This window comes from Archocentrus centrarchus, chromosome 14 (assembly GCF_007364275.1).
Source record: "Archocentrus centrarchus isolate MPI-CPG fArcCen1 chromosome 14, fArcCen1, whole genome shotgun sequence".
Lineage (NCBI taxonomy): Eukaryota > Metazoa > Chordata > Actinopteri > Cichliformes > Cichlidae > Archocentrus > Archocentrus centrarchus.
This window is the reverse complement of record NC_044359.1, coordinates 30,975,244-30,998,035: the sequence shown is the minus strand read 5'-3', so window position 1 is coordinate 30,998,035 and position 22,792 is coordinate 30,975,244. Positions and strand designations below refer to the sequence as shown.

Here is a 22,792-nt window from a genome sequence, read left to right as displayed (position 1 = left end):
AAAAGGTTGACAGCCAAGAATCTGAAAACAGTCACTACTTCATTGTTTATCAATTTTGGAGCAATTTCTGCCATTTAAGTCAAACCTCTGTCCAAGACCAAGGAATGAAAAGCTTCTGAGTTCTCAATGAATCTCTAAGAGGTTTTGCACTTGTCTTTCTTTTTATAACAGTCTTGTTCTAGCAGCATCCTCAGGTTCTCAAATTGGTTGAGACAGCTGTGCGTGTTTGATTTGGCTGATTTTTTTGTACCACATGCCCTTCCTGACACAACCCCAAAGGGATCGTGTGTCTCCTCTCAGAACTGAACTAACTGATCCTTGCTAAGCAAATGTGCAATCCACTACAGAACCAAAACAGCTGAGTTGAATGGCTTTATAATCAATCAGCGCTGGGCTGCAGCAGATTGCTGGAAAAAAAAAAGACTTCATAAACCCCATCAAATTGTCCGAGCCTGAGTTATGACTTGTAAATATGAACCATATTGCCAGGATGACATCTTATAACAGAGGGGTTTACAATAACATGCCTGCTTCACATGCTCTGCCATTCTCAAGAATATGGCATGGTGAGCAAGCAGGAGCACCTCCTGTGTTTCTGCCACAGGTACTGACAAGGATAATACCTACATTAAACCTCCAATTATGAAGCACAGATAGGGCCAGCTGTTTGACACTCCATTTAAAGGGAGCATTCTCTTACAACAAGTACTGCACAAGGTCAGGGGGCTGGCAGTGCAGCCAGGAGGAGGTGATGTCACTGGCCGGGGAATATCTCTGAATCCCTCCTGACTGGAAGTTTAATTTGCAGCACATTAGCCAAAGTGATACCATATTGTTACCTTTGACCTACTCTAATGTTTGATGTGTGTTTGTGGTACAGCATATGGCACTGAACACGGCTTGGGTGTCCCCACTAGAAAGGTGACATAGCTCAGCAGTCTCAGTGTCACACCAACTCCAGTTTTTAAACATTTGACCACAAACCCTATGAAACACGCTGTACATGTTTGATTTTTTTTTATGCTGTTAACCAATGGCACGTTGGCCACTGCATATGAAGTGTATGATAGACCAAACAGAGACAGCTAAAGAAAAAAATAGCAAAATAAGTGCAAAGACACTACTGTAATATATAGATACAAAAAAAAAGGAACAAGCTAACAGAACATCAAAGGGGAATTTGTGTTACATGGCAAGCAGCCCACACTTCTACTTTTTTTAACTGTCACAGCTATAGAGTCAGTGATCAGTTCTGTCTAAACTGCAGGTTTGTACCCAAAAAGAAATGCTGTTCTGCCTTTAAAAAGTGATGTAATTGGGCAGAAAAACGTTTTCCAAAACTGTGACCAGCATCATATCAAGTAGTAACTGCAAGAAGCTGCAGAATTTATGCATCTTCACCACTAAGCCACAGAAGAGCCCATTTATACTTTAATCACAGCTGCCATAGGGCGAGAGGTACCTGGATAGGTTGCCAATCTATCACAGGGCTAATACAGAGAGACAGACAGCCATTCATACCTAACATGAAGCCGGATAACCCTGAGGAACCCGTGCAAGCACAGCGGGAAAACATGCAAACTCCACACAGAAAGGCACCAGCTGGCCGGTTGATTTAAACCCAGGATCATCTTGCTGTTAGCAAAAGGTGCTAACAACTGCACCACCCCTTCATGATTAGGACTTTAAAAAATAATCAGGAAAGATGACTGTCTCAGAACATGATGCAGTATAAATGAAGCTACCCAGAAACAGAAAACAGGAACAATTTGCTCCTCCTGAGTCAAAATCCAAATCAGTCATGCTTGCACATGCATCAGCCACAACAGCTGAAGAGTATAACACTGATCCTATCGTGACAATTCAACATTGTGCTGCTAAACCTTGGGCCCAAGAATTCATGTGGATGTTGATTTGACACATATCGCCCACCTAAGCATTAAAAACTTCTTAACAGTGGCTCAGGAAGCTGACAAAGAATGCAGGGCATTGACCTGGTCTACCTGGTCTTCCCTATCTCAATAAAATGATGCATCCTTGGGATGTGTAGGAACAAGCCTGATCCACAGAGGCTGTGCTCTAAGATTCACAGGACCCCAAAGAACCAAAGTATCTGCACACCTGATGTACCTGATGAAGGCCAAAGGTTTCAGTTTAATACAGATATTATCAGTAAGTAAGGCAGTGTGCAGGAGTTGCATTAACTAAATTATTATTATTATTAAGGAAAGTTTACTTGTACTAGTGATTATGACTGTGGCACTTTTCCTGAGCACTTCTGCACTGTAGCATTATGTCATTAATGAAGTAACTCCTAACTTTTTGGAAGCTGAAAGGATATGAAGACACAACTCTTTCACATTTCTCCTGTTCCAAATGTACTGTTGGAAGCAAATTATATTAAAATGCTCTTTATGGCACATTACTGTATCTAAAAATGTAAATGTGCACTGCATGATCTCTTTTTTGTCTTAAGCCAGAGAGAGAGAGAGACAGACAGACAAAAAGAAGAGTTGATTCAGAAGAGCTGAATGTTATTTTGGTAAATACTGAATGATTCATGTGCCTCTCGCCGAGGACCCAAAACTTCATGTTGATGTAACAGAATCACGTCTGCCCCGGCATAGACGAAGGCCTGTGCGCACCAGCACAAACAGTCCAGTGTCACACACACTCGCTCACATGCAAAATATGAAATAAACAGCCACTTTTAATTATCATTAGCTGTGACAACACATGCTGTTAGAGGTGGGACTGTAAGAACAAACAGTTTGTGCTGCTGTGTGTGACAGAAGCGGGGTGTGAAGGAAAAGCCAGCATGTCATGTGTTGTGACTGTCGATCTGTCAGAGAGTGACATTCAAAATTCTCACCTCTGACTTGAGGTAGAGTCATGATGCATGCGAACCAAGTACTCGTCAGACTTTTTGATTCAGAAATACTTAAAATCTTACAGTGTGGAAACCCCACTGACCTGTGTGTGTGCGTGCGTGTGTGTGTGTGTGTTTTTTTATAACATAGGTGAGGAAAAAACTGCATGTATGGGAGACTGGGGAGGTACCAGCATGAACAGACTGCCACTGTTTTTACAATCATGTCTTTTCAATCTACCCTGTGCTAATTCAAGGACTCACTTTGATGTCTGGTTTTTTTTTTTTCTCCTCATTCATTTCACCGCTATAACTTTATCATCGGGCTATATAAACTCTGAATACTGCAGAAAGCCTAAATGTGATAGAGCTGTACAATCAAACCTGAAGCATTGTCTCAGGCATGAACTTTCAGTATCTAAGATTAAACCAACGCGGAACAGGTGGGTAAACAAACAGGTGCAGCAAATGGACTAGTTCTTATAGTTCTTATAGAGCGCTTTTCTACTCTGTCTGAGCACTCAAAGCGCTTATACAACATGTTTACATTTACCCCATTCAAACAAGCACTACCATTATTAACTAAGCTAAGTGCTTATTATCTAACATTCACACTCCAACGCTTGCGTCAGAGAGCAACTTGGGGTTAAGTATCTTGCCCAAGGATACATTGGCATGCATCCTGGAGTAGTCAGGAATCGAACCGCCGACCTTCCAACCAGTAGGTGATCTCTACCTCCTGAGCTACAGCCACCCATAACCCACCAATAAGAGAAACAAGATAAAGAATGTAAGACTATATACAAAACAAAAGAGACAAAAGACTACCAAAATAAAACAGTAAATAACCAAAACACAAGAACACCTCACACAGATGGCGACTTAATAACAAGACATGGGAAACAGAGCAGAGGCAGCATAGGCTGAAAACTCAAGGACTTAAATATAACCTACAAAGAAGCTAAAAACTCAAACACAAGAACACAGAAAATCATAAATAAGAAAACTATAAACTAAGGACTAAGAACAACAAACTCAAAGCACTGGGTCAAAAATCGAGGACCATGAAAGAGGCACACGATCTCCGTCTGTTCATCTGCTCAGATAGCTGCAAACCTAAAGGGGAAAGCTTTCATGAACCCTACAGTCAGTCCAGCATGAAAACAAACACATCAGCCTTCGTGTGATTCACTGCCGCTTGCACATCGACCACAAATGTTAGCACCGCTAAGCTTTTTCCTGTGCAACGTGGCCCACCCTTCCTCTGTTGTTGCTGCCGGGGGAGTGACATCTCACTTTGAACTTTTAACCTTCAGGCAGAGAGACTGGCTGATACAACCTGCACAAAAAGAGGTGGAATCAATGTGTTCATCAGCCAAGTCAAAACAAAGAAGGGCAATAATAATAGAAAATAATATATCAATTAGTTAAATCAAAAAGTTAAATCATTGATACTGAGGCCTCTGGCATGATTTTAAATTAAATTAGTTGTTAGCAAATGGCAAGCTGTGCAGAGGTTTGATAGCAGCTCTCTTTGGAGCTTTTAGCTTTTCCTCCTAATGCCTACTTGTGTCTCTTTTTGAGTCTATAAGCAAGTCTGACACCATGAATGGCATCAAGGAGAAATTTAAGATGCGCCGAAGGCACAGAGATGTGAGAGATGTTCTTTTCATTCACCTTATTTACTTTGTTTATACTACACTCTGTGTTTAATCATTAATTGTTATTAATCTGTGGCTCTTTTCCACAGCATGTCTTTTGTCCTGTCTCTCTCTCCCCTCACCTCAACTAGTCTCAGCAGATGACTGCCCCTCCCTGAGCCTGGTTCTCCTGGAGTTTTTCCTTCCCACTGTCACCAAATGCTTGCTCATAGGAGGTTGTATTGACTGGTGGGTTTTCTCTGTATTATTGTAGGGTCTTTACCAACAATACAAAGTACCTTGAGGCGACTGTTTGTTGTGATTTGGCGCTATATAAATAAAACTGAACTGAACTGAATTGAATTGAATTGAATTGAGAGATCTTGACAAGACTCAGGGAGAGGCTACGATTTCAGACTTTCCATCTCTTCTGCAGTCATTGATACTCAGAAGACACATTTAGAGGACACATCATGCAACGAACCTTCTTAACCTTTTATTCTACTCATAGCTCTAACCTTAACCTTAACTGTCTGTAATACATTATATATCTTGTACATTTAATGAACAACTAAACTCCAACCAGCGTGCCAAGATCTTAGTCTTGCTATGCATGGATTTTTTTTGTGTGTGTGGAAAATTACTGCCTGCTTCAGGCCAGTACCCCCCAGTGCTATAATATAAACTCATCTATCTCATTATGTGTGAACCTAAATGATGAAGCTGTTGCCTTCTACTTCTGGCAGAATACCAGAATACCCCCCCCCCCCCCCCCCACATTTGATACAAAATCCAATTTTAGATTTTACTTTTTTTTTTTTTTTTTTTAAATCATTAAATGGTATTGCTCTGATTTCTGTTTTATAACCTCAACCCTTTTTTCAGACCCCTCAGGTAGGTCAAAGCTTCTGTGGTCCAGACTTAAAATAAAGGGGCCTGTGCTTTACCTGATTTAGGGCCAATGCTTAGAGCAGGTCAATCAGTTCTGTGGTTGGAAAAACTTTTAAATTTGGGCCTCATATATGAAATGTGTTTTTGTTCTCATTTTTTAAAGATTTTAAATGTTTTAAAGTTGCTAATATTTGAAAAGGTTTGTAACCTGAGTTTGAAAGGAGCTATAGGAATTCTTCTTCTTCTTCTTCGTTATTACCCAGGCCATTCACTGGTCCCACCTTGGGCTTATGGGATATTTTGAACTTTTTGTAAACTCTTAAAACAACAGAACATGCTCTCATAATCACAGATTCTCAGTATGTCCATAATACAATCACCCAGCTTTAAAACCACCCCATGCGCAGGTCCTAAGGGCTGATCCTAATTCAGTGACAGGCTCAGTCAAAGTCATAAACAAACACTCTGACTAAATAGTCTAATCTATAGAAAAATGTTATATCTGGGGACTTATAACTTACTCTGGAGGATGTAGGCTAACATTACTCCAGCATGGTAATCTGGAAATATAAAACATGCTGATTAAGAGGTCACCGTGTTATCATCGAAAACATACATGTGCAATCACACAGTGTATTTGCTGTCAGGCCTCTGTCTTATATCACAGCAGCAGAGCGTTCACATGATTCAGAGGTGATAAAGCAACCATGTCAGCTCTCATATATGAAAACACTGGCTGCATTTTCACTTAGGTATGTATGCGATTATCTTTAGGAAAATATTTTAATATGGCCATTGATACCATGTGATTTTCTCTTGTAGGCTCAGCATAGGTTATATGAGGCTCACAAATTTAATGGGAGTTTGAGGTGTTTGAGGTCTATTTTTTTTTACATCACAGAGGTGCAATAATAGACTTCATATTCTTTTAATTTGTTGTAGTGATGACACCTTTTATTTGACCTACATCAGTTTAGCTCCGTGTTACTTAGCAGATGACAAGTTCAGCAGGGAAAAGTATAAAAACAGTTGGTATTATGTGAATTGTCTCAGTGTTCTTGTATGAAGGAGACTAAAGTTGGCTAATGCTGTCATTCTGGCAGAGGTAAACCAATGCTGCACTGCCTTAAATGGGAAACAGAGACCCAGACCTGTGCTTTACTACAACATGGCTCTGATTAAGACCAGATTGGCCTGCCTGTGGTTGGTTCTGTGCCACGGCCAATGCTCAGGGACGAGACCGCTAACGATGCGGTACGAATGCATGAATGTTGTTCCCCCCCTCTTTCAGACATTATATGTGCTTTACTGGTGATGCAGAAGTGCTCATATCAACGCCATGAGGCTGGTTAGTATGTTGGTAATTTTGCAGACCTTTAACAGGCTGGGCTAAAGAAATCAATATTTTAAAAAAAGACTTCATGAGTGATAAATTCTCATTGTCTGGATTTGTTTTGTTTTTTGTTTTGTTTGTTTTGTTATTTCAAGATTACCTTCTGTTTCCAACCAAAGGCCCTTCTTCCACTCCTCTGGGATTTTCTTTGTATTAGTGTTAGAATTGTGTTTCCCTTCTGCTTAGACCTATCCCGCAGTAAGCTGATGCTCGGCTGGCAAAAAACAACAAAAAAAGAAAAACTGTGAAGAGCGGAACTCACATAGACTGTAATGAAATTACACAAGTGGTCACTGACACACTTTCACAATTGTGAGCAAGAGTCTCTGATGTCAAGTTCCATCCATCCATCCATTCGCTTCTGTTTATTCTGTTCAGGGTCACGGGGGGGGGGGGGGGGGGGGGGGGGGGGGGGGGGTGGAGCCTATCCCAGCTGACATAGGGCGAGAGGCGGGGTACACCCTGTACAGGTCGCCAGCCTGTCGCAGGGCCAACACAGAGAGACAGACAACACTGACGCTCTCATTCACACCTATGGGCACTTATGTTCTGATTATACAGGATGATTTTTAAAAACAAGTGTATAAAAGATTATAAAGGTGGGAACCATTTGATGTGTCGTACTGTTGATCAACTCCTTTCACTCTTCCTCTGCAGTCTTACTGACTGAATCATCATTATAGCATGATTACCTAACATCGGTCATATTGTTGCAATAAATCCATCCATCTATCCATCCTTTTAACCACTCATTCAAGTTACAGTTGAGAGGAGGTTGGAGCCTATTTCAGCTGCCATTAAATATTATTCTTATTTTGTCTTTATTTCCTCTCATTTTAAATGTCTATTCTTTAAGTAAGAATACATCTCTTCTCCTCTTCTCTTCTCTTCGCTTCTCTTCTCTCAGCGTGTTGAGGTTCTTCATCTTTCTCTGCTACCATCTTGTGGATAAAATATACATTTCATTTCTACTGGAAAAAAGCAAATTGAGGAAACAAATACAGCTGTGGTCAGCTGCTGCTATAATTTGGGGCTTTTAATGATTTTTGGTTTTGTTTTTCAGGGTGGAATAATTGTACAGCATACATCTTTAATGACTTTAAAAAACAAGAACTGGGTGCACAAGTTTGAATTTATTTTGGATTTTCTCCAGTCCATGCAGTGTGAAAAGTATACACACAGGCTCAAATATATACATGCACCTCCACTAATGTTTGGTTAAATGTCCCATAGCACATTGCACCTCGACACTTTTGATAGCCATCAACAAGCTTCTGGCATAATTCTGGATGAATATTTGATCACTCTTTTTGGCAGAGTTCAGTTGAACTTGTTGGCTGGCTCTTAAGCCTAGTCCACAATTTTTAACAGGGTTGAGGTCAGGGCTTTGGGAAGACCCTTCCAGAAGCTTTATATTAGCCTGCTTTATCCATTACACAACCAGTTCTGATGTGTGTGCTTGACAGTTGGTACAGCGTCATTAGGTTTGAAAACCTCACCTTTACACCTCCAAATATACCTCTTGTCATTGTGGCCAAAAAGCTCAATCTTTGTCTCATCTGACCCTAAAACTTTTCTCCAGAAGGCGTTTGGATCGTCTGTGAGGGCAGCTGCAGATTTCAGTCGAGCTTGAAGGTGTCGAGTTTGGAGCAGGGGCTTCTTTCTTGGTTGGCACCGTCTCAGCCTATGGCGATGGAAAACTCATTTCACTGTGGACGGTGATGCTGGTGTTCCAGCAGTTTCCAGTTTATGGTAGGTTTGAGTCTTGGTGGTTCTTGGGTCCTAACAGGAAGCACAAGAAGTTATTAAGCTGTGGCTTTGTTAAGTTAAAAGACACTGTAAAACCTTCAGCACCACTTATTAATAGATTTAATTGGAATTAAAAGATTTAATTGAGTGTATGTAGATATTTGAGTCTTTAAGTCTACTTTCACATTCAAACTTATGCATCCAATTCTTGTTTTTTGAAGTCATTAAAGATGTATGCAGTACAATCATTGCACCCCGGGAAAAGAACAGGTCAAGAAATTATTAAAAGCCACAAATTACCACAGCATTCGTGCCCATGATATACAAACTTCTGACCACAACTGTAGTATAGATACTATAACATGAAAATAACAAATTAAAAAATTACAATGAATACTTGAAATATATAGATTTAAAAGTATATACATTTAAAAACGATTTATATAATTAAAAAGAGATTGCTGTATTTATTCAGAACAGAAAAAAGAAAAAGAAAAACAGCTCTGTTCTTTTTATTAAACATTTAAGGACACACAGACGTTGAAGTAAAGATAAACAAAAAAGGGGAAAAAAGACACCTGAGAAAAAATTGTTTTATAATCATCCATCCATTCGCTAATCCAATTCAGGATGATTTTATAATCAATAAAGTAGGCAATATATGAAAGCAAACAAATCCAATCGCATAGGAAATGGAACAACAGTAATTACACATTAAATAAAGTAATATGAAATTAAAACAGAGAACTGTCAATAATTGTGAAGGACATATAAAATGGAAGCTTGTTTCCGAAACTGCAAATAAAGAAATAATTTTGCCATTCATAATTCAAAATTTCTAGTTTCTGTCTGAAAATTTTCGGCTTGATAGGTAATATAATCATTAAATCGTCAGTAAATCGAATTTTTAAGATAATAAGCCAACATTTTGACTTCTGTATGGCATATAAACTTCCGCGCACTCTGTCCCTCATTACTAGCCGTAGTTTACGTCATCAAACAAGCCGACCTGAGTGAGCAGTATGGAGGAAGCTGTCTGACCTTCTAATGATATTTTTCTATAGTTTTAGTGAGTTCGTTTTTATTTTCCACCTTCAGTGGTATTTTGTATTTTGCCGAATTGAGTCAGTTCCTATGTTAGGGCTTTATTATGTGCTAGTGTATGTTGTGAGTTAATGCTAACATGAAGGGGCTAACCATTTGTGTTCTCGTGTTTTACATTCACTCATCGGCGCGAGGGTTTTATGTGCCAAACTGTAACTGAACGTGTGTTTAGTTTGATTAAATAAATGTGAGGTGCATTTTTTCCTGCAGGTTGAGTAAAATCTTGCAGGATGTCAGTCCATGCAAAATGGATCATCGGCAGAGTCATCGGGACCAAGATGCTCAAAACTGCCAAAGTGAGAGTTACCAGGCTGGTGCTGGACCCTTACCTGCTCAAGGTGAGCCTTTAGCAGATTTGGCACTTTTCTAATATAAGGGGCATTTGGTTTCAGTCCATTTTCTATGTTCTCGTTATTAATTTTTATTTAAGTATTCGCTGTCTTAAAAAAATAAAAATTCAAAGCGTATTAAATAAGAAACATTGGGAAAGGTTTGTCTAAAACAAACCGCTGAAAATAAGATTTTAATTAAAAAGTTGTCATCCTGATGTAAAATTTGCTGGATGCAGAGTGTAACAGGCCACGTGATCAGAGACACTGACTTTAGTTGAGAGGATGACTGCGCCATGGATGCAGAGGAAAGACATAGAGCCCCAAAGTAACCAAATTTGTGTTTATATAGCACCATTTAAGATATCACAAAGTGCTTCACAACAAAAATGCAGGAACATAAAAACAATTAGGGCGGCGTCAGTAGTATTGCGGGTGATATATCAGATTGTTGTGAAGCGAGAGCTGAGCCAAAAGGCAAAGCTATCAATTTGCCAGGCCATCTACATCCCAACCCTCATCTATGGTCACGAAATGTAGTGACCAAAAGAGTAAAATCACAAGTACAAGTGTCTGAAAGGGTAGCCTCAGAGATGGGGTGAGGAGATCAGATGTCTGGAGGGATCTTGGAGTAGAGATGCTCCTGCGTGTCAAAAGGAGACAGTTGAGGTAGTTTGGTGGTTTATATACCTTTTTATAAGGACAATGCATGTTTAGGATTGTTTAACATTGGAGGCTAGCATGGCAGACTTTGAAATGACTGAGAGACTTTCTTGTAGTTTTTATGGCAAAGAGAGGGACCAGAATAAATCTTCAAAGACATCTAAACAATGTGTGACTATCATTTAATTGGGTTCAAAGTGATAAGAACATGCACATCCAGAAAAAGTCAAAAAGGGTGCAGGAACACAAATATAACAATGGCTAAAAAAACGTCTGAAGAGTCTGAAAAAAGGCAGCTGTGCACGAAACACCACTTTTTTTTTTTTTTTTTAGGTTTTTTGGATTAAAATTTTATCCAGGAGCTCTTTTGGTGTGCGGACTTTCTTTATTAATTGGGCCCACGTAGCTACATACAGTATGAATGTTTTCAATTCAGTTCAGTTCTATTCTCTTCTATTTATATAGTGCCCATTCACAACAACAGTCGCCTCAAAGCACCTTATATTGTAAAGGGATATTGTTCATGTGCAAGAGAACGGTGAAGAAGGAAACTGGCACAAAGCCTGTTACTGTGTTTTATTGCTGTACAGTTAATGTCTTTAAATAACTGTGATATTGTCTTTTCTTCTCCTGTAGTACTACAACAAAAGGAAGACCTACTTTGCCCACGATGCTTTGCAACAGTGCACTGTGGGAGATATTGTCCTCCTCAAGGCTCTGCCTGAGCGCAGAACCAAACACGTGAAGCATGAACTGGCAGAGATCATATATAAAGTTGGCCGGGTGGTCGACCCTCTGACAGGAAAGAGGGTTGCAGGAACTGAGTTTGTGGAGCCTCTAACTGACCTTCCACTTCAAGAAGATACGACATTATTAGAGAAACTGCAGGAGCTCAACATCTCTGCTGCCTCCAGTGGAGCCGATTCCCCACCAGCACCAACTCCCACTTCGTGATAGAAGATTGTTCTTTGTTGTTCTGCGATGTTTGTTTTTCAGGTGTTAATGTGAATTTATGTTTATAAACTAGTAATCTTTGCTGTACATGTATGGGTAAAGAGACTAAATATCATTTCCTTGCTACCTGCTCGGGTAGTGGACACATTTCTGAGGAGTTTACAATAAAACAAACAAATCGTGTCATGCACGGTACTCGTATCTTTTATCCAAGTTTGTAAGATATTGCAGTTAGAAGGTGAAGGGCATTTTGGACACGTGCTCAGGGGGCCATGTACATTTAGGGACCCATCCAAGAGACCAGAATTGTATTCTCTTAAATCTGAGAGGCAGGAGATAACAGGTGTATGTGTGTGTTCAAAAGCATAAACATAGTATCACTATAAAACATGAAACAGTTGTGGCCGCTTCATTTTCAATTTAACAATTGCTTCCAGTAGCTGGTGGGTCTCTAAAGTGGGATTGCTGTAATGAATATGCAATCAGTGAGTCTGGGCTAATGAACGCTGGGATCTGTCTTTTAGTGCACAAGGGGTACGGTGAATGAAAACGTGAGGTTACAGTATTCACTACTGAGGAGTGGGACTGTGCAGGTTATAAATAGAAGATTAACAGTTGAGGAGAAACTGAACTTTATATAAATCGAACAAGCGTGAACTGTGTATGCAGCTCAAGCTGTGTTCATATCCGTGCTTTAAATCAGCTGCACCACGTTAAATGGTTCTGGTACTCGCGGTTCTAACTCGGGGTGACGCTCCCGTGAGTAACGTCAGCTCCTGCGGGAACCGGACTGCGGCTGCAGCCTCCAGCAACCTCCACACAGCTTTCAAGGAAAGATGGCGACCCGAGTCCTTCAAAGAGTGGGCAGAGGCCTCAAACAGACGAGAAACGGGCTTCATGCGAGGAGCCCCGTTAACGTGGCTCTCAGGTTAGACTCTTCTACATGCGGTTTATCAGTGCAAGTGCATAAATGCTGCTTAAAACGCGTTAAACTTCGGCGCCTTTAATGGCAATGACAAAGTGCGGGCTGCTAGGCGGCTAAGCTAACACCGAAGTGAACGTAAGGACGTTGGCTACGTTTACATCTCTGTGCAACGTAGCTAGCATTAGCCATGTAGGTGTAAACTTGCTAACTTTCTGCTAACATTGTTGGTTACCCCCCACGAATTATTGTTAAGCTGTGAGGGAACTTATGTTAACAATTATCAGCGATTGAGTCAGAATGCCGCGCGTCCTTTTACACACTTGGTTGGAAAAAATGATTAAAATTCACAGCTGAGTTACTCTGAGTCTTAAACTGAATTCAACTTCAAGGTCAAAATGCAATGAATTGCTGCGCAGCTGTGCTTGTTTTGATCAGTGAACGGTCCAGTTTCCTGGCTGCAGCAGCCAGGAAACTGGCTAAAATAAGTTATTAGAACATCTTTCCCATTGAAAGGCAGAAATTTATAGAAAACTGAGATGCAGTGTGACATTTGACTGTGTTTTAATGGGGTTTTTTTTGTGTGTGTGCATGCAGTAAACCGGTAGACTGCCGATAAATAAGCTCAACAACTACACGTGGTGTTTATTGGCACTTCTAGATTGAGTGCATTACCAATGTGAACAGGCTGATTAGAAGTCAGTACAGACTAATCTCAGGGTCATGTGCTGTGTGTGTAGAGCTGAAAGCCTCTTGTGCTGCTGACCTCTGAAATGCATAAGTTGACTAGACTAAGAAGGATTTGCACGTTTTCTGCAGGCGCCATTCACTAGTTAACACCGTCAGCTTGTGCAGTAAAATTTTAATTGCATATTTCATAACAAGATAGTAAAGGTAAAAATGAATTCAACCTGTCTAGTTTTGCATTTTTGCACTCATTTTTGATAAGGCAGCAGAGAGGTTTAAAAGGCCTTGACAATATAAATCAGTCAACCTAGTTTATATTGCCAGTATATCAGATTTGCACAGAGGAACTATAATAAAGATTGGAAGAAAAACGCATTATCCCGAAGACTTAGCAGGGACAGATTATTAAGGGAGCTTTTCTGTAGTTGTTGGTGCTTGAATGTTGTGTAGCCAAAGAAATGCCGGTTGTGTCCAACCTTTTTTTTTTTTTTTTTTTTTTTTTTTAAATCTCTTCACAGGAGCCTCTCAAATGTCGGTGATGAAAGCTGGTTCAAATCCCTTTTTGTTAGAAAGGTCATCCCCAGAAAAGATGCTCACTCTCATCTGCTTGCCAAAAAAGAAGACAACAATCTGTACAAAATACAGTGTATGTATTGCTCACTGTTGTACACGGTTAATGATTACCTCGACTGTTAATAAGCCCATGAAATCTGTTTGACCAAGTTATCTACTCGCGTTTTGTTTGTTCTTTTTTTATTTGCAGTTCACAATGTTAAGCCTGAGTGCCTTGATGCTTACAATGAACTTTGGTATGACCTTTTGCTCTCAGCTTCATTCTGATGCCATTTTAGAGCACTTTTTTTTGCAACCAGTGCTTCTGGATATTTTGCATTTTTACAATTTTTTATTTAAATTTTTTTATTTATTTTTTTTTTTGTTCTATATCTTCAGTGAGGACGTCTTGCCTTCCATTCACGCTGACCCTGAATACCCCTGTGAGCTTGTAGGCACCTGGAACACATGGTATGGAGAGCAGGATCAGGCAGGTAAGAAACAGCCACCATACCTGAAGGACTCTAAACTTGCATTTGAATGACCGCTGAATTAATTGCAGCCCATTCAATCTGGTAGTTTAACAAGTTAAACCTCCTCTCTAGAAGAGGAAACATTAGATTGAAAGCTCACGTGCAACATGTTACTAAAAGGTAAAAATGACAACAATGATTTTATTATTTATCTCTAATATTTATCAGGTACTACTATAGTTCCAACTTTTGAAATGTGGGATTCTTCCTATAATTGAATCCCCTGTTGGTTCTTCAAAATAAGCAATTTAGAGGCAATTTAGAGCATTATTCATTCAAGCGACAAAAATAATCCTCAGTGATTTTACAATAACTATTGTTAGTTTACGCCCTACAAGGTGCACTTTGACCTCCTGATTGTGGACTGTATAAAACATCGCCATTGATCAAAGAAAATATGTTTAAGTTAAATAAAGTTTTACAGCTGTCTTGCTAAGCACAGTCCTTCTTCCAGTTTCCTGCTGCAGATGAGAATTACGGTGAGGTGTGGAGAATTTTTCAAGTTATGCTGTTTAGTTGGTGTACAAACCAGCTGTTACTTAAAAACACTCTGATTTCTCTCTCCTCTCAGTTTTTCTGTTTCAGTTAATTATAGCTGAGACTGAATTGAACTTTTCTTGGCTGCTCTCCATTTTGTCCCTGTGGTGACATTTATCGTTCCCCAGCTGTGCTCTCTCTCACTCTCTAATGTTACAGTGCTGTAATGTTGGCAGCGTCAGTAAAGGTTTCTAAAAGGTTGCATGAGTAAAACGTGTAAACTCTCTCTCTCTTATTTTTGTAGTTGTGTTTTGTATTCAGATTTTAAGTTTGTGAATTTGATCTTTGGATTCAGTTTTTCTCTGCTTTGTGGTGTGATACTAATTCATGAAGTAGCAGATTAAAGGCTTTTCTGCTTAAGGGGGAAAAACATTAGAATTGTCTTTTCTATTTTCTAAAACACTAAACGCATTAATACACTCACTGGCTACATTATCAGGTAACACCTGTTCAACTGACTTGCAGCAACTCAGTGCATTTAGGCCGCATTTCCACTAGCACCTACTTGGCACGGTTTATAGGCTTTTCCATTAGGTCCTGGTACCAGGTACATTTTTAGTACCCACTCAGTCGAGGTTCGAAGTGATCCGAGGCAGTTTGAAAATGTGAAGGACAGCATGCCACTGATTGGCCAGGGAGTGTCATCACTAGCTGAGTCATGAGAGCGCCTCCTTCACCAGAATCAACCGCGCCATTTTTAAAACCTGACAGCAAGAAAATGGAGGCACACAAAGCACGGCGAGGCTCGGTTGAATGCCCAGACCGACGGTTTGCAGCGGTAGTTGCAACAAGAGAGCCATCTTAAACATGCACACAGCATACATATTTTAATACTTAACAATGATAACCTTCATTCATTCAAACATTGTACAGGGGGGTATTATGCATGATGACAAGAGTAAACTAGCCTTAGCTGCCATTAGCTTGCCTCGAGCTCATCCATTGTTATGTTGCGTTTTGTGTTGCCTACAAATTACATCAAGAGACTACTGTCCATGTTGCTATATCGACTCCACCTACATTGATGTGTAAATCAGTTGTAATGGAAACGAAATAAGAGCGTGCCGAATCGTGTTGAGCCGCGCTGAGTAGGTACTAGTGGAAAAGAGGCATGTCGACACAGCCAAGATGGTCTGCTGGAGTTTAATGAAGCATCATTGGGGGGGTTAAGTGACTTTGTGCACTGTTGGTACCAGACGGGCTGGTGCGACTATTTCAGAATTGCTGGTCTTCTGGGATTTTTCCCACACAACTATCTTTAGGGTTTCCAGAGAATGGTCTGAAGAACAGAAAATATCCAGTGAGGAGCAGTTCTCTGGGAGAAAATCCATTGTTGCTGTCAGAGGAGAATGGCCAGACTGCTTCGAGCTGATGAGAAGGGAACAGTAACTCAAAGAACCTCTCATTAAACCAACGTATTCAACGTATTCACACAGGGTCACCAAAATTGGACAATACAAGATTGGAAAAAACTTTTCCTGCCCTTAGTGTCTGTTTCTGCTGTGACGTTCAGGTGGTGGGATCAGAATTTGGCAAAAACATGAAAAGCATAGATCCACCCTGCTTTGTATTATCAGTCCAGGCTGCTGCTGGTAGTGGTGTAATGCTGTAGTTTCTTGGCACACTTTGGGCCACTTGTTACTGAGTATTGTTTAAATGCCACAGCCTACCTGAGTATTGATCAGTGTATCCATGTTCTGATGGCTCCTTTCAACAGGAAAACACGCTATGTCACAAAGCTCAAACTGGTTTCTTTGACATGACAGTACTCGTATGACCTCCAGTCACCAGAGCGCAATCCCATAGAGCACCTCTGGGATGTGGTGGAATGGCAGATTTGCATCACATATGTGTAGCCGACAATTCTGCAGCAACTGTGTGACGCTGTCATGTCAATCCAACCAAAAGTCTCTGAAGAATGTTTCCAGCACCTTGTTGAAAATGTGCCATGAAGAATTAATGCCGTTCTGAAAGCAAAAGGGGTCCAACCTGGTAGCGAGGTGTACCTAATAAAGTGGCTGGTGAGTGTACATTATAGGGGCAGTTTTATTTTTTTAGTTCTTTGCTTGTTTTACAAAACCAAGAATTTTTCTTTCTCTAAGATGTAGTTGTAGCGGTAAGATGGCATGGCATCCTTTGAAATGTTTACATAGAAACTGACTGGAGGGTCATGCTGTATAGATCTCATCATACCTGCTCCAGGTCACAGGTCGTTCAGAGGGAGGTCTAACCACAGATGCACAGAAACGCAAAAAGATATATTTAAGAGCTACATTATTTTTGGCTCTTCTGCTCCTTCTATTCTAGTTCACCTGTGGAGATATCGGGGAGGATACCCGGCTCTCACCGAAGTCATGAACAAACTCAGGCAGAATAAGGTAACGGGTGCTCTGATTAGTTCAGTTCACTGGCTGTTTGTGATCTGCACGCCAGTGTTTCTAGCAGTGCACCCATCTAGTTAGACCCACATGCCATTTTCCTTCCATGTGTTCCGCTATCTTTATCCTTAATGCTTCCAGGAATCCTTAAAGATTATTTACAGTAATTTACTTTGAAGAAGGTAAGTGATAATGAACAGATCCTGTCTGCAGGGTTGATCTTCAGAAGTGTTTTTTTTTTTTTTCTTAGTTTTTGGTAAAACTCTTCAGATAAAATAAACTTAACAAATTGTAAGAACTTGTTCTTTCTGCATTAAAGAACATGGGCTGATTGAGCAGGCCATTAGAAATCAACTTGTTCCACATAGTTTGTGACACTGCCCCCTGGTGACAGTATACAGCAATAACATGTCTGTGCAGGACCAACACATCCATCAAGTGTCCTTTGGCGAACCTTAAAACTTTAAACATAAATTCCACATAAAATTTATACAGTAAATGCAGAAATTACTCAGCTGTCTGCCTGCCTATCTATATTTCCAACAACACAACACACATTAAATAACACATGGTGATCTGGGAGGAAATACACTAGATGTGTAGCCATATATACCCTGCATATCCTTACTACTGTTGTACCGTCTCAGGAAAGGTTATGCACTGTAGCTGACTTTTATTGCCTAGATCTTGACCAGATTTAATACTTGAACAGCACAAATACAAATGTATTTTGGAGTTTTGGGGCTGAGTCAGACCTGCTGAGTGTCGTGTTACTTTCATTTGTCATTGCTGTAGAAATTTATGGACTACAGGAACGAGAGGGGGAAGATGCTGCTGTCTCGTAGGAACCAGCTGCTGCTGGAGTTCAGTTTCTGGAACGAACCGGTCCCTCGTCCAGGACCCAACATCTATGAGCTCCGATCATATCAACTCAGGGTAATTCTCTCTCTTATGTACTTAAAAAAAAAAAAAAAAAAATCTTAAATCAGTTTTATTATTATTTTTGTTCATATCTTGTTGATCTTCACCTTCTTTTTCTCAGCCAGGGACGATGATCGAGTGGGAAATTACTGGTAAGGCGTAACTTTCTTCCCTTTGTAGACATTTTCATTTAATATGAAAGTCACAAAATTTGATTAGTTATGAAAGTTAACCTTAGTTCCCTTTGTAATCTTATAGCTACAATCTTAAAAGTTCCTCACTGCTGTTTTGGTTTTACAGATTGTTGCAGGTGAATATGAGTTAACGGCACTTTGCAAAATCTATGAATGACTCCTGTGTGCGACCAGATGTCTTAATTTTTAAATCTTGAGCCAAATTTTACTATCTGGCCTTTTCATTTAATGTGTGTATGTTTCTGATTAAACTGGGACATTTCAGTCCAAATCAGTCAGATTTATAAAATCAAACATGCAGGAAAGATTGCAACAATATTGATGGTTTAAAACTGAAATTTGATACTGAGTTCATCAGAGTGGGATATTGGTGGATGCTGACATGGTGGTTTAATTACTACCACCCAGCTGTTTGCTGCTGTTTTCTTTGCGTAACACCTTTGGTGCTCGGCAGGGCTCGGGCTATCGAGATTCGCCAGCAGAACCATGAGGCAGTGGGAGGCTTTTTCTCACAGATTGGAAGTCTGTACACAGTTCACCACTTATGGGGTAAGAAGAGTTTCCAGGATCCTCCGAGAAAAATGCATACAAAGACTACATCTTAGCAAATTAACGACATTTACAAATGCATTGGTGTATTGCAAATATATGTGCATATGTTTCTGTAATGTACTACATAGTGTAGTGGCTAACAGATTCACCTAACATGTGAAAGAGCCCCAGTACAAGAGCAGGAAGAGACACAAGTCCCTTGTAGGGTTGCGTCAGGAAGTGCATCCGGATCTGTACCAAATCAAACATTTTCCATTGGGAAATTAGGGAGCAGCTGAAAGCTTTCCTTTTTATAAGCAGTTGACTTGGTGCCTCTTTGTGTTTTCAACATTTTCTCTGCCACTTGAGGCAGTACATCCACATTCAGGTTCTGGAAGTGAACTTAATGCAGCAGTTTTTTAAATATTTAAAACTTTCCTGGACACCACTGTCTGAAGTTATGTGTTTGACTAAAACTGTAGCTGTTTAAACCAATGAGTGTGAACACGCATTTTCTTTCAGCTTACAAAGATCTGCAGTCCAGAGAAAACACCAGAAATGCAGCCTGGCAGCGTGAAGGCTGGGACGAGGTGGTTTATTACACAGGTAGGTTTTAGTCTGATAGTTTAATATTTGACCAAGTTTTTTGTTACAAGTGCAGAGAGTGTTTGTCTGCAGTTGGCATAAAACATTAGTTTTAAATGTATTTTACATGTAGTCTCCATATTCATGGTGTGGTGTCGCATCACTAAAAACATTCAGCGCAGACGACTCTAAACTGCCAGCAGTTAATTGTTAATTGAGAGCTAAATGTTTTAAAAACAGACAAGAAAATGACCTATGATGTCTTTTCCTAAAGACTTCACTGGGATAAGAAGCAGCATGAGGTCAAGGAGAATTCATAAGGACAGAAAAAACATATCCGATTTGCACTAGACTGCTTACAATGTGTCAGCAGATGTTGTTGACATAGCTTTGCAGTGTTCAAACTACTGTAATCTAAAGGTGATTCTTTTCTGCTCACATCCTCGCTTCCTGCTGAAGAGATGATCAGTGTAACACCTGCCTTTAATAATGTGTTTGGTGAATTCATGTTAAACCGAAATGCTGCCAGTACAGAAAGCTGTCACTAAATGGGAAAACTTTAGACTGAATTGTGGAACAGCATTATCTCCTTCCATAAAGGATATCTTGTGCTACCTGAGGTGTAGATGAATTGTAACATCTTTCCTCAGAGGTCAAATTCTCTAAAAGCTTATTATGGCTGAGCGGGCAGGAAGGATGGTGTCAGCTGTGAATTTTTTTCACACACTGGTCTTTTTAGCACCCAAAACTACGCGGGCTGGTTTAGTTAGGCTAAGATCGTGGTTATCATGCGTACTTAAACTTGTTTAAGAGTACGATTATATACATGTGTGTGGATCAGTACACTGTGTCACTTTCACACAAAATAAAGGTGTGTGTTGACGTTCGAGGGTGGGCAGTTATTTTCCCAGGAGCACATGAGAATGGTTGGTGTGTGTGAGGGGCCACACACATAAGCGTTAATAAAGAGAAATTAATCATGAGCTCAGTAATTCAGCCTACTGTGGCTTCTTGGGAAGATTAATTGCCCATCCCTGCTCTAAAGGGACCGGCATGGTTGTGCGCAGAGCTTTGCAGACTGTCACCAATGAGCTGTGTTACAAATGTGTGGAACAACAGCTGGTCTGAGTCAGTCTTGTTTGTCCTGTTGTTGGTCCTTTGCTGCAGAGAACTACAAAGAAGCTCTTTGTAGTGAAATTAAGCCAATTGTTGCGAACAATGAAAAGTGTCCACTGCAGTCACAGTCTGTGCTTCTCATTCTGCTTTTTAAATTATTTTTCCCTGTTTGCGGTAAACTCCAGTGTTGCTCCCTTTCCTGTTCAAGCCCACTTTTCATCACCTTTGGGCACTTTCGTTTTTCCTTTGGAGGATTGCGCATATGCATGCCCATAATCCTTCACTCGTCCATACCTACACAAATAGACACACATGTGGTACCTTAAATTCTGCTTCACTGTCTCTCTGATGCCACCAGCTTTGACAAAATGGCAATATTTGACACCCAGGGAACGAGAGTGAGAATCCATGAAGGATTAATTTTAATAATAGCAAATCTGCTCGTACAAAGACGTTCAGCAGTGCTGGTGGAAGGACATCCTTAGGCTGCTTCAATAGGATTCTAACATCGAAACAAACCAACAACTCCAGCTCAATAAATTCATGAAACGTTGGCAATTTTAAACAAGATGAAGTTGTGTTTTACCTGTTGGAAATGTATTTCTAAGACTTGTTTATTCTTCATCCCACAGTCCCTCTTATTCAGCACATGGAGTCTAGAATAATGATTCCCATGAAGACTTCGCCCTTGAAGTAACCACGAACACCTGGGGGAAATTCTCCACAGCCACTGCAACTATTAGACGGATCTGTAGAGTGTAACCAACCATCAGAGTGTGCACTGCCAGGGACATCGGCTTAACATCGACACGACTTTGTTTTTTTTCATTTTCTTTTTTCTGTTTGGAGGATGAGGTCAAAGCGATTGCCACCAAAACCGTATCTGTTAGTTGGCTGTGTTACTGACATTAATGTGGTGTGTTTATGATTGGGACACACTCCTCTTCACTTTCTGTCATTTAAAGAGTGTTGTTTGAAATGTCTTGTCTATTTTTTTTTCCCTTTCTATCAGTGTTTTGAATGCTGGTTACAAGGGCCTGAAAAATGTTGTAGGAGAAAATTTACCGTGATTTATAAGTCCTGAATAAAAAAACTGTCACAGCAGAAAATGTACATCCAGAGCTTGCAGCTCACTGTCAAAATCACATGGCTTAAATTCTTTAAATAGATATTAATTGGTCAGTTTCACAAAGAGAAATGTGTGGTTTAAAGCTCAGCGTCATAAAATGGACAAGGCGGTGCTTTCAGCACACTCTCACTCTCAAGTTCATCATGTCTCTGTATCCTGAAAACGCCGTTTACACAGCTTTGATCCAGCCAACTGATTTTGGGTGTCGACCGGTTTCCGAATCGTTTGGCTGATGAAAATTCTTAATAATACTGTAATGAACATGCGCACAAGTTGAGAACTCCTCGTGTTTATTCTCACCAGGGTATTGAAAAATGTTCAGTTAATCCTTTGCATAGTTTGTTTTCTCTTTTAAACTGGCCACATCTCCTGATTCTTCAAACATATGACACTGCTGTCTCATTCAGAGAGCTGCTCAAATGGACTAAAATAATTAGAAAATGTTTTGAATTCAGCAGAACTAACCTGTATTTACAGTACATCCTGCTGTACAGTTACTGACAAGTTTGGGCTATCCCTATATCAAGCAATTAATGTCAGGATCATTGTGTGCTCTAATGGAGATTACTTTTTTTCTTTTCTTTTTTTAATGGGGAGATTGTAGATATATACAGTGGGGTTACTGGCCAAGCCACAGATACAGGCCCTCCTGTATCTGTGAATGTGTGGGGTCTTCTATTACTGGGGGATGTTGATAAACCTGTGAAAAGGTGAGAAGTAGTATCTCAGTGTGATAAATTGTAAAATGCAGTGCTTTAATAAGATTAGTTGTACATATTTAATTAAACTTCTGATAAAAATAGAAAAAGTCTCTAATTATGGGTTGTTTGAAATATTAGTACATACAGAAAAAACAAAAAATCCACCCTTAAAAAAAAGTTAAACATGCATATTAATTTTTGCACTTTGAAGATAATGCCATACTACTCTATAAGGAGACAAAGCTTTCCAGAAAAGTTTAAAACAACCTCATGGTGTGTCTGCTCTATTTCCAGACACTGTCTAGGGCGTGACTTGTGCCACCTTCACAGTATGCTGGAAATCTTAGCACTAATGCTGCAAAATATGCGGATGGATTAATCGGACATTGAAACGAAATATTTTTTTAATGTGTA

The 22,792-nt window shown here is 40.0% G+C and overlaps 2 protein-coding genes across 2 annotated transcripts; both read left to right on the top strand.

The window, feature by feature from the left end:
• Positions 1 to 9,523: 9,523 nt before the first annotated feature.
• Positions 9,524 to 11,906, top strand: mrps17 (mitochondrial ribosomal protein S17). The gene is made up of 3 exons (XM_030746748.1): positions 9,524 to 9,611; positions 9,857 to 9,984; positions 11,275 to 11,906. Exons 2-3 carry the CDS (start codon positions 9,877 to 9,879, stop codon positions 11,590 to 11,592), a joined length of 426 nt encoding a protein of 141 aa, XP_030602608.1. The 5' UTR covers positions 9,524 to 9,611; positions 9,857 to 9,876; the 3' UTR covers positions 11,593 to 11,906.
• Positions 11,907 to 12,218: 312 nt separating this feature from the next.
• LOC115792241 (protein NipSnap homolog 2-like) lies at positions 12,219 to 21,658 on the top strand. Its single transcript, XM_030746703.1, is given in 11 exon segments — positions 12,219 to 12,520; positions 13,720 to 13,847; positions 13,965 to 14,010; positions 14,153 to 14,247; positions 17,131 to 17,201; positions 17,997 to 18,137; positions 18,244 to 18,262; positions 18,265 to 18,274; positions 18,771 to 18,865; positions 19,370 to 19,453; positions 21,181 to 21,658. Coding segments are annotated over 11 exon segments (846 nt in total). The 5' UTR covers positions 12,219 to 12,428; the 3' UTR covers positions 21,246 to 21,658.
• Positions 21,659 to 22,792: the final 1,134 nt, after the last annotated feature.